This window comes from Silene latifolia, chromosome Y (assembly GCF_048544455.1).
Source record: "Silene latifolia isolate original U9 population chromosome Y, ASM4854445v1, whole genome shotgun sequence".
In the NCBI taxonomy this organism is placed as follows: domain Eukaryota; kingdom Viridiplantae; phylum Streptophyta; class Magnoliopsida; order Caryophyllales; family Caryophyllaceae; genus Silene; species Silene latifolia.
In genome coordinates, this window is record NC_133538.1 from 126,520,177 (window position 1) to 126,535,013 (window position 14,837).

The 14,837-nt window shown below is 38.1% G+C and overlaps 1 protein-coding gene across 1 annotated transcript; it reads left to right on the top strand.

Moving 5' to 3' along the window:
• The first annotated feature begins 2,445 nt into the window (after window positions 1-2,445).
• Window positions 2,446-6,841, top strand: LOC141626372 (putative GTP-binding protein OBGM, mitochondrial). The gene is given in 7 exon segments (XM_074440228.1): window positions 2,446-2,532; window positions 4,740-4,892; window positions 4,986-5,094; window positions 5,186-5,268; window positions 5,385-5,447; window positions 5,527-6,022; window positions 6,025-6,841. Coding segments are annotated over 6 exon segments (1,620 nt in total). The 5' UTR covers window positions 2,446-2,532; window positions 4,740-4,760; the 3' UTR covers window positions 6,762-6,841.
• The last annotated feature ends 7,996 nt before the right edge of the window (window positions 6,842-14,837 follow it).

Here is a 14,837-nt window from a genome sequence, read left to right on the forward strand (position 1 = left end):
TAGATATCAGACTTTTTCATTTATCAGCCTAGAGTTTCAAAGTTTAAATTAAGTGCAAATATTACCTTTAAATAAATTATCCCATGAAGGCATTAGAAACCTTAGTTTTCAAGCTAATAGCCAGGTTTTATGCTGCTGAAGTTTTCTAATTAGATACGACTATTTTTTAGCTCCAGTTTTCGATTCAAAAACTTCAGATTTCAACTTAAAAACCGGATTTCTAAAATTGACTTCTGAAATACCACGTTTAAAATCTTAAAATCCGTAACTGATTGATGTGAGACTTGAATCACGTATTGTTTGTTTTGCTTACATCTCCATCTTCAGACACACGGATTCTGAATTCGAGCATGAGATTTCATGCTAAAAACCTCAATTTTCAACTTAAAAATCACATGTTTTCATATGTAGCCAACGTGGGAATTGAACCCACACCATGTGTTTTACACACGCTCTTCCATTTGAGCTAATCGGCTTTGATTTAACTAGTTGTTGTCTTATTGATTGATAGCATATGTAGTTCGTAATATTAGCAGTAAGTTTAACATGAGTATGATAGTGAATTCATTTGGTTACTAGAAAACTCTACCTCAACCAAAATCACAATATTTAAACACATTCGATCATTTGTTTACCTTTAATTAAAATACCTCTTACAAAGAATAAAAATTATAAATAGATGATTAGGGCGGAAGCGTAATTTTCACAATTCAACCGAAAAGTAGAAAAGCTTCATAGGTCACTTGAGATATTTTAATACCATCTCGTTTCTCTATGAGAGAATTGATTTTTCACATATACAAACCGAACTACAAATACATTAAAATTTGGAATAAAGACTTTTAATTTTAACACACACAAAAAAATCTCGATCAACAATAAAAAAAATAAGCGCAACAAACAAACCTTATTTACTAAATCATTCTTGAGTCTTGACATTGGATGTTGGTTGATGAAGAAGATGATATGAATTGAAATTGTAGCGTTTGTATAAGATGCTCATAGAATTTCTTGCTTGAAGGGAGATGAAAGGAGGTTGAAATAGGAAGATATTGGTAAGTTGTATCTAGCAACAAAAATAAACCGTAACATGTTTATCATCATGATTTTAAAGAGGTTTTTAATAAACAGAAATTGTGGCATGGGCTTTATTGCAAGTTTGGGCTGGTCTCATTCTATAAGACCGCCTTTTCTAACAATTAGTGTACTCTTTTATTTATATAAATAACGAATATTAACGATTTAAATATATATTTTATTAAATATTAATGTACTTGATGTCTTGATTAGTTGATTGCTTGTATTTTTAATGTAGTAGATTTAATTAAATAATTAAAAAATGATATTAAAAAATGGAATTTAATTAAATAATTAAGAAACGGGCCAAATCTCGAGCCGTCCGTGCCAGCCCGCCGTGTACTGGTTCGTCTTGGGACCCTCCGTGCTTGGGCCGTGCCGTGCCTAGGCACGGGAATTTCCAAAAAATGCAGTCGCGGCCCGCCTCAAACCCGTTCGTGCCGTGCCCGTGCCATCAGTATTATTCATCCGTGCCGTGTTGTGCCCGTGCCGGACTCGTGCCGTGCCCGTGCCGCCCGCCTTAGCCCGGCCCGGATTGCCATCTCTAGGTTCACCCCCATCACCCCCTATAAATCCGCCCATGCCCTATAACCGAACCGAGTAACATGAAATATATTATGACATAAAATTCAAACATGTATGGAGTACATATTATCCATAATACCTCGGTCTTAATACATGACATTCGGGTTTGGCCTTCCAAATATAAACGAGGTTAATTACAAATTATGATGTCCTGCTAATCGTCAGCAATCCCAGGAAGGTTTTCTGCACGACGATCACTTAATCCGTGAGTGCTACTAATTGCAAATTTACTTCCGCTCAAATTTGTACCATGACAATTACAGATTGCATTACTACAACAGTAATTATTCTGTCAGACGGTCTTATATCGTGAGACGGTTTACTTCATTACTTGATTAACATCTCCATAGTCCTTACTTTGATGAACCTATACCTGCATAATTTCATCATATTTTCCCGCCATTTTCAACTAATTATAGTAATCTATACATTCTCCCTTGTTGATTTCTCTGGTTTTTGTCGACTTCGAAACTAGGTATTAGTGTGCTGTGTTATTAATTTGTGAAATTGAGCTTGCACACCTACTGTTCGATGAAATGCCTCTTCCAGTTCTCTGTTACTATCATGTGTTATTTGAGCTGTTCTTTAATTGGGATTGCAGAGTGATTTCTGGTTTTGTTATTTAGTCAGTGATTGTATAATCATTTATCTTCGTCGCTGTTCCGTCATAATGCCAATTAAGTTACACTATTTGTATATGACTAACCGTATTTTTAGCCTGTTAATGGTACTGGGTTTCGTTCATACGCGACTAGATCATGTGGTTTATTGGTGATACAATGACTGATATAGAGAATTGTTGAGGCTTATAGCAAGCTTTATATGTATTTCTGTCTGTTATTTGCGCAGTAATCCGTAACTTTTAATCAAGTATGTGAATGACTGCCTCTTGCATTTTGTTAAAAGTTCGCCACTAAGGTATTGTTGCTGTTATAGTAGAGTGACCAAAATGATTATTGAATGGATATGTCATTGAACCCATTCGATCCCTTTCTCCCCGAAGCACCTCCAAACTTCTATGGGTATACCATCCGGTCTCTCTGCTTTCTTTGACCCCATCTTCCTTAACGCCTTTCTAACTTCACTCTTTTATATTCTACGCACAAATTCCCGATTAACCATGCTTAATCAGGAACAAGGTTTTGGGGATGTAGAGGTAACACCAAGCATGGTTAATCGGGAATTTGTGCGTAGAATATAAAAGAGTGAAGTTAGAAAGGCGTTAAGGAAGATGGGGTCAAAGAAAGCAGAGAGACCAGATGGTATACCCATAGAAGTTTGGAGGTGCTTCGGGGAGAAAGGGATCGAATGGGTAACCATGCTCTTCAACAAGATTTGGAGGAGCAACAAGATGCCATCAGCTTGGAGGAGAAGCACTCTTATCCCTTTGTACAAGAACAAAGGTGATGTTCAAGAGTGTTCCAATTATCGGGGAATTAAACTTATGAGTCATACGATGAAGTTATGGGAGCGGATAATCGAGCAAAGGCTTAGGAGATGTGTAGACATCTCGGATAACCAATTTGGATTTATGCCCGGGAGATCGACTATGGATGCGATTTTTATTATGAGACAGTTGATGGAACACTATCGGGACAAGAAGAAGGACTTGCATATGGTTTTTATTGACTTGGAAAAGGCATATGATAAGGTGCCAAGAGAAGTACTTTGGTGGGCTTTGGCGAGAAAGGGTGTGTCTCGAAAATATATTGACCTCATAAAGGACATGTATGAGGGGGCTACTGCAAGTGTTCGCACTAATGTTGGGAGAACGGAAGAATTTCCCATTACTATCGAGGTGCATCAAGGTTCTGCACTTAGTCCTTTTCTCTTTGCTATAGTTATGGATGAGCTGACAAGGGATATTCAGGACATCCCTTGGTGTATGATGTTTGCTGATGATATTGTGTTGATTGATGAGACGAAAGAAGGGGTGGAGAGAAAGTTGGAATTGTGGAGGCAGACTTTAGAGACTCTTGGGTTTAGGCTGAGCAGGAGTAAGACTGAGTATTTGAGATGTGAGTTCACTAAAGTGGTGGGGTTGAGATCGACAAAGGTGGGGAGTATTATTTTCGATGGGAATGTTGTTAGAGGATATCTAGGATCTATTATTCACAAAGATGGGGAGTTAGACAGAGATGTGACTCACAGAATTAAAGCGGGATGGTTGAAATGGAAGAGTGTTTCAGAGTTTCTTTGCGATAAAGATATGCCCCAAAGATTAAAGGGAAATTTTATCGCACGACTATTAGGCCTGCCTTACTTTACGGTTCCGAGTGTTGGGCCGTGAAACATTGTCACATTCAAAAGATGAGTGTGGCGGAGATGCGCATGTTGAGGTGGATGTGCGGACATAAAAGGAAAGATCGGTTAAGGAATGAGGTGATTAGGGAAAAGGTAAAAGTGGCGCCAGTAGAGGATAAGATCATGGAAAACCGACTAAGATGGTTTGGCCATGTGAGAAGGAGACCTATGGACGTACCAGTTAGGAGGCTGGAGACTTGGAGAACAGAAAAGGTCCCTAAAGGTAGAGGAAGACCGAGACAGACATGGTTGAGAGTGATAGAGCACGATATGAGATTTATGGGGCTTGAGGAGAGTATGGTGACGGAGAGGGCACAATGGAGAGAAAGGATACATGTGGATTTTTAGTATTTGATGTTTTTTTTACATATTTAGTGTTTTTATTTAATTTAAAGAAATTAAATTATTTATTCTTCTCTCCTTTATTACACTTTTTTACCAACCACTTTTTTATAGATTTTACTTGGTTTACTTTTAAGGCATTCCGGATCCTTAATTCTATTTCGGTTTTTAAAATCGTTTTAATCTTTTCTCTCAATTTAAATTTTATGTTTTTATAAAAAAAATCCGGAATTCGATTTTAAAACCCCTAAGTTTACCTTGACTTTCCATTACATTTCCGTTCTTCCTTTTTGTTTTTCATTTTCCCTTTTTATTCGCATTTTGAGGCGTAGGTTCACCCATGGACGGTTCGAAAGGGTGATTCATGTCAGCTGACCCCAAATCATTTTGGGATTAAGGCTCTAATGTTGTTGTTGTTGTTGTTGTTGTAGGGAAAGTTGTAGATTTGAAAGATGTTATGCAAAGCAAGATATCTTCAACAAGGAGGGTTTTTACGAAAAGTTTCATTTTTACCATGGCATGGTTTGTCATACTCTACGTATTCTGATAGTCAAGGGAAAAATCATAAGGCTACTCCTCTGCAGGTTTATAACTCTTTGCGCTTTATATGGTTACATATATGTTGAGGCTACAGTATAGAAATATGAGCTGAATTAGACTTGTTGGCAATTTTTCAGGAGAGGGGAATGATAGACCAGTTTTGGTTGAATGTTAAAGGAGGTGAGGGAGGGAGTGGAAACGCCAGCATACGTCGTAATCGAACAAATCGCTTTGGCAAACCTGACGGTGAGCTTTACGCTATAATTGTCTATGATTTAGCATTGGCATCAAATCTTTTTGCTTATACCAAGCTCTCAATTTCTTCTTTACATTACAGGTGGAAATGGCGGAAAAGGTGGTGATGTGATTTTAAAGTGTACTTCTGCAGTTTGGGACTTCCGTGGTCTGCAACACCACATTGTATGTAGTTACAATAGGCCATATAGTCAATAGTCAATTGTTGAATTTTAGATAGATGAGCAATATCTGTTCAAGTACAATCATTAATTGATTTCTGCATTTTGTCAGGTTGACAGAATGGAAAACGGGGTGGAAATGGATCGTCGAAGAATCAGATTGGTAGTCCGGGAGAAGACAAGGTTACACAATTTTTCTTTATATTTGTAAGTTTATGTTGTCTTTTTTAAGTGCAATGATAGCTTAATCCTGTTGCTGCAGGTTGTACAAGTACCTGTTGGTACTGTTATCCATCTTGTAGAGGGTAATATCCCTTCGTCAGTGGAAATGCCTTCTGCAGGGACTCACCCTTGGGATACTCCTGGTACTCTTACCCCCGATATCCTTGTTTCTGACGAGGAGTCCTTTTCTATAAATAAACCACCAATGGAAAAAGGGGAGGATTGTGACAATATCTCCAGTAGTGGTACTGTTAAACATATATCTTCCTTGAATCCATGTGCTCAAGGATCATCTATTCGGACTAATTCTTCTCCTTTTTCTTCTCGCGGTAATTCAACACTTTGTGAGAAAGCACTTGTCTCAAACCATGATGGTGAGAAAAGTTATAAAAGCGTGCCAGCTGACGCTTGTAATCTAGAAAATGATGGTGGTTACTCTGAGGAAACCTCAGAGGAAGAAGTGGATGTAACACAATATAATTTTGCTGAATTAACTGAAGATGGGCAACAAATAATTATTGCTTGCGGAGGAGAAGGGTTTTAGGCAGTGTGTCATCTAATAGACGTCCAAAAAAGGCATCCAAATATGTAAAGCATGACTTTGGCGGAAATGACAACATGGATGGTTGTGTAGAGGAAGACCAACCTTCCTTAAGAGCTGGTTTACCCGGGTCACAAGCTTCTCTGATACTTGAACTGAAGAGTATTGCTGACGTGGGTCTTGTGGGAATGCCTAATGCAGGCAAAAGCACTCTCTTGGGTGTCATTTCTAAAGCTAAACCTACTGTGGGTGACTATTCGTTCACTACTTTGAGACCAAATCTAGGAAATTTAAACTATGATGAGGTCTCTATCACTGTAGCTGACATTCCGGGGCTCATTAGCGGTGCTTATGAGAATCGTGGTCTTGGACATGACTTCTTGCGACATATAGAACGAACCAAGCTTCTGGTCTATGTGGTAGACCTGGCTGCTGCACTTGATGACCGAAAAGGAATTCCACCATGGGAGCGGCTTCGAGATTTGCTCGTGGAGTTGGAGTGTTTTCGGGAAGGCTTATCAGATCGGCCATCTTTAGTGGTTGCAAATAAAACCGATGAGAATGGGGCTGAAGGCGTTTTGGAAGAGCTTCAGAAAAGGGTGCAGGGTATTCCTATTTATCCAGTTTGTGCAATTTTGGAGGAGGGAATACCAGAGTTGAAAGCTGCCTTGAGACAGCTTGTTAATGGTGGAGAACTGGCTAGGCTGAGATTAGAGAACATTCTGATTGATTAGCTTGATGGAAATGCAGAAAAGGAAACATTTGCTCTTTGGTGGGAGTGTTTTTCTGCTGTTTATAAAATAAAGATGATAATAGCTAGATTCCTTCTAAGTTTGAGGTATAATCTATCTCAGAGACATCTCATTATAGCAAACTTCTGTCAATTAGTTTTGTTTTTGAAGTGTTTGATTGATTAATATGTTTTGTCTTTTTTTGCAATAGAATACTCAGTTGACTTTGATTCTGGATTATCCAACTAGTATAGGCATTGTTTGTCATTGTCAACTAATCGTCATGGTTATCATCAAACTTTTATAATAGTCAAATTTGCCAACTACGAAGAAGTCTGCTTTTTTATTTTATCCTTACATCTTCTGATTTCTTAAATAGCTACTTGGTAGGAGAAATGATTAGGTCGCTAAATACTAGAATTAGGGGTTGTTTGGTTGATCAAAGAACTTAATTTTCCTAGAAAATTACAATTCATGGGAATTAAGTTCCCTCATCCAATTCAGGTGAATTTCGAAAAAGTGTTTGGTTGCTCATGTAGGAATTGAATTCCATAGGAACATCCAATAGTAAGGGGAGTAGAAGAGTTAACTTCCCACATCGTCGTATAGGTATTGGAAGTTCCTGAAAAATTCTAATTCCTACATTTTCTAAAATTTATGGCAACCAAACAACCCATGTTTTTCAAAATCATGGGATTTTCCAATGCCTATGTTTTCTAAGTGGCAACCAAACGACCCCTTAAACTATCAAATTAGAAATTTATAAACTAAATTTGACTCTACACTATGCAATTAAGAATAGTAGCAAAGGGAAGTAAGGGTCGAACCCAAGAGAAGGGATTAAGACTAAAGCTTGAATTAAACTAATGACAATGAACAAAACACAGGACTATGCACAAACTATGAATATTAACAATACACAACAATTGAAAACACGTAAGAGGAGAATTGGCATGGAGGAAACAAGTAACAAGATGAAAAACATATGATTTTGCTTATGAAACAAAGTAACAAACACTTGGTATGCAAACAACAATAATATGAGAGGAAACTTGTTATAATCCTACAAGTTCCACCTTTTCTCAAAGTATGACTCTTTTCTCTCTAAATTCATTTACCCAACAACAAACCTCAAGCAAATGATTACCACTATCTAAGCCAATAATGATAATCTTACTTAAACTACGAATTCTAACATTAAACCATGTATGAATTGTAGCCAAGAGCATGAAGAGCAAAACCAAGAGGAAAGTAAATGAAATATCACAAGAGTATGTCTAAGCCAACAAACCCAATGACATATTCAATTTCTACTCACAAAGGTTGATACTTTAAACCAAGATGACAACAATATGAGTTGCTTCAACAAAACATCACAAAAGTAAGAAACTTTGCAACATTCAAGCAATAGATGAGTGTTATAGAGGCAAGGGTAATTACTTCTCACAACAAAACATTCATCATGACAATCAAACATAGAAATTGAAATAAATGAAAGAGTAGAGATTAGAGAGTCAATACAATGATAAATGTGAAAGCTTGAAATGGATTACACCAAGTAGTGGAAGATTAGCCTTCCATAGTCTTCATAAAACCCAAATAACAAATAAAGATTACAACTTTTGTAGAAAAAGTCTTCTAAAATGTTACAAGATTCCAAACCCTAATGATGAGAGTGTATGAGATTATATGAGATTAGATGGTGTTCTAAGATACCCTTGAGGTCTTCAAATCTTGGGTATATATATGGTTTCACGGAAACCTAAAAAGATCCTCACTTAAGAAGCACAAATGCGGATTAGAAAGCCCCGTAAAACAGAGATGCGCAGGCTGCGCCAAATTTGCTCTTGCATGCGCAATCGGGCGCAGCTGCGCTGACCATTTGCGCAGGCTGCGCCTAAGCTCGCATTTGGAATTCTTAATTCCTTTGCTTCTTGACCTCTTCAATTGCTCTCAATTCTTCTCATCTTCACTCTTTACTTCTCCTAGCTAGATATTTGGCCATATGTGAGGTGCTTGCGCCATGTCTTGACCGTGGAAAGGTTCTCCTCGACCCTCGGGTTCCGTGCCTCAAAATCAAGTATAAAACCGAGGTAAAATGGACAAGTTACCACATCATAACCAATTATTGATTATTAGGATAAACAAACCTAAAGACCCATATTAAAAGACATGAGGGTGATAAAATCACCCTCATAGACCGACACAAAACACTACTATCAAACACCCCCACACTTAGACTTTTGCTAGTCCCGAGCAAAACCCGAAATAAGCAATTGTGTAAGTCTACAAGTGAGTGTAGGAGTAATGATCTCTCTTCCCTCACTACAACCTTCTTATATCTCCCTCTCAACAAATCCACCGATTACAAAAAGAAATCTAGACTCAAAGGTTGACACACACTCTTCTCTCACTTGCCCACCTTATATCATCCCTCTAAACAAGACACTACACACCTCCAACTCTGACTCATCAACTTCACAACCACCCTACTTATCACTCCAAAGCAAAGATGGTCACTCTTGCCTTATCCCAAGGCCATAGCAAAGTGACCTACACAATCCTCCAAATCATTCATACTCCCCTTATATCACCCCCTTATCACTCCAAGCAATGCAAGTTACGCTACTAAGTTGGCCAAACACCAATAAAGATCAACAACCTAGTAGCCAACATGAAAAACCACAAATTTGAAGCAATTTTCTTTGACTAAAAAAGAAATTAAATCCTACATCTAGCCTCCTTCCTAAATCCTCCTTATTTCTCCCTTCTTATCCCTCCATCTTTTTGGTGTTGCATTTTTCAATTTTTTCGATTTTTTTGTTTGAAAATCCCTCATTTTGCCTAAGGTGCCCTTTCGGGTTTTTACCTTAGCTTTCCTTTCCTCTCATGGTGGCTCGCAACTCGTTTCTTCATTTTACCCAGAATGCCCTTTCGGGTTTTCATTCCGTCCTCGGCCACCTTCCCAATCTTGCCTTAGGTGCCCACCCTTGTGGGTTTTCACCTAGCCGGGATTTTCAAATTTTTATTATTTATTTATTTTTTTTTTTTTTTGAAACTTGCATTGAAAAGAAACACTTGTACATAATTTACAATCAACTCACTCCCCCACACTTAAATCACACATTGTCCTCAATGTGGATAAGTGCCAAACTTCTTCAAAAATTGTTGGAGGGACCCGAGCCTTCACCTTGCTCATATGCCCCTCGGTTTCCTCTTCTTCTTTCTCTTCTCTCTCTTTCTTTCTTTGCCCTCTCATAGGCTTCATTCACTTCTTGTTCATTGATGGTGGGTTGGTATTGGGGTTCATTTTGATGTAGGGACATGTCAAAGAGCATTGTTGTCAGAATCCCGATTCGATCCTACGATTCTACGATTCTACGATCTAAAAATGCTTGACCGATCCTGGATCTTACGATTCTATCATGCTTGTAGAATCTTACGATCCTAATCATCTGAAAATTTCTAGAGGTAGAATCATAATACGATCCTACGATCTTAAGATCCTACGATCCGATTTAAGAGTAAAAAAAATTAATATATATTTTTATATAATGACATCGCAAAACTCAAATTCCGGGTAAGTTGTAAGAATATATTCATATAATAATATTAAAATCATTAATTATCAATATTTTATGGATAAATATTACTTCCAACATTCCATTCATTTGTATACATTTGCTTTATACACGAGTATCCATGCTCGTTTTATTTTGTTCATATCTTTAGTTACATATTAATAAAAGTTATAAAAAATTGATATTCACAATGTAGTCGGGAAGACAATTCAAACATGATCTCACATGACTATTTTTTATGTTATATATCGGAAGATATATCGATGATTCTCCCCACATATGAATAGTGTCTAAAAAGTAAATGTATATAAATGAATGGAATGGAGGAAGTAATAAATAAGTATTTTGATCTTCAATGATATGTTTTTACCAAATAAAAACTATAATTGGTGAGTTTGTAGAATCTTACGATTCTACGATCCAATTCTACCGATTCGATCCTACCTTCCCCATCGATCCGAAGTAGAATCCCGATCCCGATAACATTGTCAAAGAGGCCTCGAATAAGGCCAAAGAATCCTCTTGTGCTCAGGCGTCGTGGTAGGAATCTTCAATGTATTGGCGGTGCCTTTCATTTTGCACCCCAAATTGTCGACTTGCTTGTTCCCTCCACTCATTTTGGGCTTGCCACATAGCTTGGTTATCCTCCCAAACCTTGGCTTGTTGTTGTTTCCAAGTGAAAGACTCCTCTTGCCTTTTGACTATCCCCTCTAGCATTCGCATTTGGGCCAATTCGGCCTCATCCCCCAACCTCTTGTGCTCCTCAAAGGCATTTTGAAATTGTTCCAAGCTCTCCAACCTTGGCCCATATTGTTGTTGCCAAGTATGGGAGCTCTCAACCCTCCCACTAATTGTTTCCAACTTCCCCTGGGTATCCTCAAAATATTGAAACATTTGATGTTGCCAAGGTTCCATGGTGGGATTTGAGGAACCCCCGACTTCATACATAGAGGTGTCTTGAGGTTGTTGGTGGGGTGAAGAGATGTGATGGGCATCATGGAATCCTCCCTCAATGAACTCAACCTCCCGTTCCTCCACTTGTTGGGCACTTTGGGATGGCTCCACGGCTCTTCTATTCCTCACTCTTTGTGGTGGTGCCCCGGGTAAATCTCTCTCGGCGGGCCAAAAAAAGTCTCGGGCCCTAAACCCGCTTGGAAGAGGGGCATTTCTTGGTAATCTCATGTGTTGCACGTTTCCCTCTCCCAACCAATAACAACTCCATGGGACCGCATCCAAAACTTTGATCATGTGGGGTTTCAACCAACCTCGCGGCATTGTAGAAATTGTTACCCCACAATTGAGGTTGGTTGTCGGGAATTTGACCAACTAAATTGGCCACAAAGAGGGTGACTAGTCCCCCACAATTGATGCTTCCCTTTTTCTCTTTATGCTTAGTCCCACTTACCACAAAGAGTCTAGCCAAATCCGGTACTCCCTCCCCCTCGGGTAACATCGTCCAAATACACTCTCTCACACTATCATTTCTCTTCGTCGGTTCCCCCATTGAAAAGAAGAAACACGAAATCATACGGGCAATGATTCAGATGGGGGGATTTGTAATGGCGGAGCTTTTATCATTGTTGGTTTAACGAGGTTTCCCCGAAATGCCACACTACACATCATTCAAAGTGGTTCCTTGTGGGTTGACGAAGGAAGGGGGTCTAGAGTGTAACACCCCGTAAATTTGAAGACCTTTATTATATTTTAAAAGTAATATTTTAATCCATTTTAATTTAATATTAATTTATTTGAAATAATAATAATTTGATAAAATATAATTTTATTTTAATTTGAAGTAATGTAATCACTTTTGATAGTTTAGAAATGTTTAAAAGTAATTTAAACTATATTTAAACCTTTTACTTTGATAAAATAGATTTCTGATAAAAGTCGTAATATTGGGATTTTCCCATTTCTTACGGTCGTTGGGTAAACGAGTTTGGATATTGGGCATATGAGTACTTAATCTTTTAGTAAAATCGTGTTTAAAAACTTTAATATTCTCGGAAATCGCGTTCGACGAATATTTCTAATTACCGTCGAAGCAAACCGAAAACGTAAACAATTGACCCACCTTCCCTTGCCATTTAACCGGCCACCCCTCCTCCATTTGTCCCCTTTTTCAATTTTCATTTCCTCCATAATTCACTCTCTCTCTTCCTTTCATCAAACACCAAATTTCTCTCAAAATAACCTCCTTACAATCCCTAAAACCACCATAAATCCTTCATTTCTCCACCAATTTGCATAAAACTTATATATTTGGAATCCTCTCTTCAATCCTCATCTACTAGTAAGCTTTATTTTCATTTCCCCCAATTTCGTTTCGGGTCTTATCTTTTTAGGGTTTCGAATTTAAGCTTAATAATTGTGTTTTTGTTGTTATTATAGGTGAAGAATTTGAAGATGAGTTAGGTGACTCATATGTGGTTGAAGATGAAGGGTAATTTTGGGTTTTAGAAACTTTCTCAAGTTATTACTTGTCTCTTTGCTAGCTTAAGGTAACTATTCCGAGTTACTCGACGATTTAATGTCACATAGATGTTGTGTTTGTTAAATGTTTAGGTGATTGATAATGTGTTAGTTTCGTTTTTCACATGACTTGTGTTGTTAAAGTTTACTAATTTGTGGTTATTTCATATACTTGAGTATTGAAACGAAATGGGTATTGTTGATTGTTGCTTGAGACAGTATTAAATTGAGCTTGAAACGGATTTTGGTAGGAAAAAGGAAAAAGGGGCGGAAAAACCGCCCAAAACAGCCCGTAAAGGGCGCGCATGCATGACCAGCAGCCCGGTGGGTCCGGCCGGACTTTGACCCGTCACTTTGGGTCGGGTCTTGGGTCTATTGTATGATGTTTTGGGTCTTTTGTTTGCGTATTTATGTATTTTGGTATTTTTGGCATGTGGGTAATCATTATTATGCGAGAATTTAATTGAATTGGATATTTTGTAAGTTGGAATATATTTCCTTATGTTGATAGTTTTTCACATGATAGAAATTGGAAATGGCATGAGAATGATATTGTGATGAATTTTGTGATTTGGGCCAAAGTAGGCTAAGACTACGAGTTGGGCGGATTGACGAACGAACGAGTTTGGTCAAACTAGGTTTAGACCGGTCGACCTCGATTTTGACCGATGACCCGTCGCGGGACTCGGGTCGAGGGTTTGTCTTTGAGGTGAGATTGGTTGTTATTGGATGTTTTATGTTGATGCCTTGATATTTGTGATTATCATTTCACATGTTGGTTGTTGGATGCTTTGGATGCCTTATGCTTGAGTCTTGTTGCCTCTTTGCCATTTTAGCTTGTTCTCATGGATTATGGTACTGTTGGTTAGCTGGAATTTGGATTATTATTGATATTGGAGATATTGTTGGATTGTCAGCTGAATATGCTCTTGCGTAGCCTTTCATATGCTAGGGTGTGTATGATCATTTGTGTGTGCAAGTTTGGACTCTTTGCCCCTCTTATGGTTAAGTGAGTGTCTTACTTGTCTTGTGTGGTGCTGGTATCTTAGACCATCGTCATAGATAGGCCCTTATAGTCTTTGACGAGTGTATGTTCACCGCTTAATAGCCTTTGTGTCTTAGCTTGGTGGGTTTATATCCAAGTTAGGGTATGACCTCCTGACGTACTCTTAGAAGTATGTGGTCAACTTAAGTACTAGCCAACCCTTTGGTGGACTCCTTAGGGGTACTCATGTGTTGTGATCATGGGTCTTAGATGCGGTAGTTTTCCGCATGTCGCTAGGTCTGCGCAGGTTTAGGACTAGGGTGTTTACCTTACCTCGTGGTATAGACTCGAGTTACAGAGTGACTATTGACTGTACTAAGAACTTATGCCTGTCTCTAGATATATTGTCCTTTCTTGTTTGATGATTCTATGAATCATAGAAGGTGAGATGCAAGCCGGCTATGGTTGATAGAGTTTGGATTCCCGAATGTTATGGTGATTCACATGATAGTGTAGTATGAGTCGGTCTAGTATTCACATGCTAGGACTATGTGTTGTTATATTGTTGTTCACATGATAAGCACGATTGTCTAGCCTCTGTATGCTAAGGCTATGATTTATTCATATTCATATTTTTATGTTTACATGTTATATTAATTATGACATTTCGTGGCTGGGAGAACTCGTAGTTACTCCCCACTGACTGTGGCTTTCGTATTTGTATAAAATGCGATCGACAGGTATGGTGATGCTTATATGGGGTTCATGGACGAGCTAGCGAGCAAAGTAACCTTGGGACTTACTTAGATTTGGTTTTATTTGTAGAGACTCTTATACGAGTTTTTATGTCACATACATTTTAGGGACATATGTCTCGCTCTTTAGATTTGGTTGTATAACTTTGCTTTTCGCGACTTTAGCGATGGTTATGTTTTGAGACTTTTATTTAGACCTTGTATGTTTTGACACTTTTCAATTTGGATATCTTTATAACAGGTTCAGGTTTTAAAAATTACAGGTTTTTACCCAAATGAACCTATT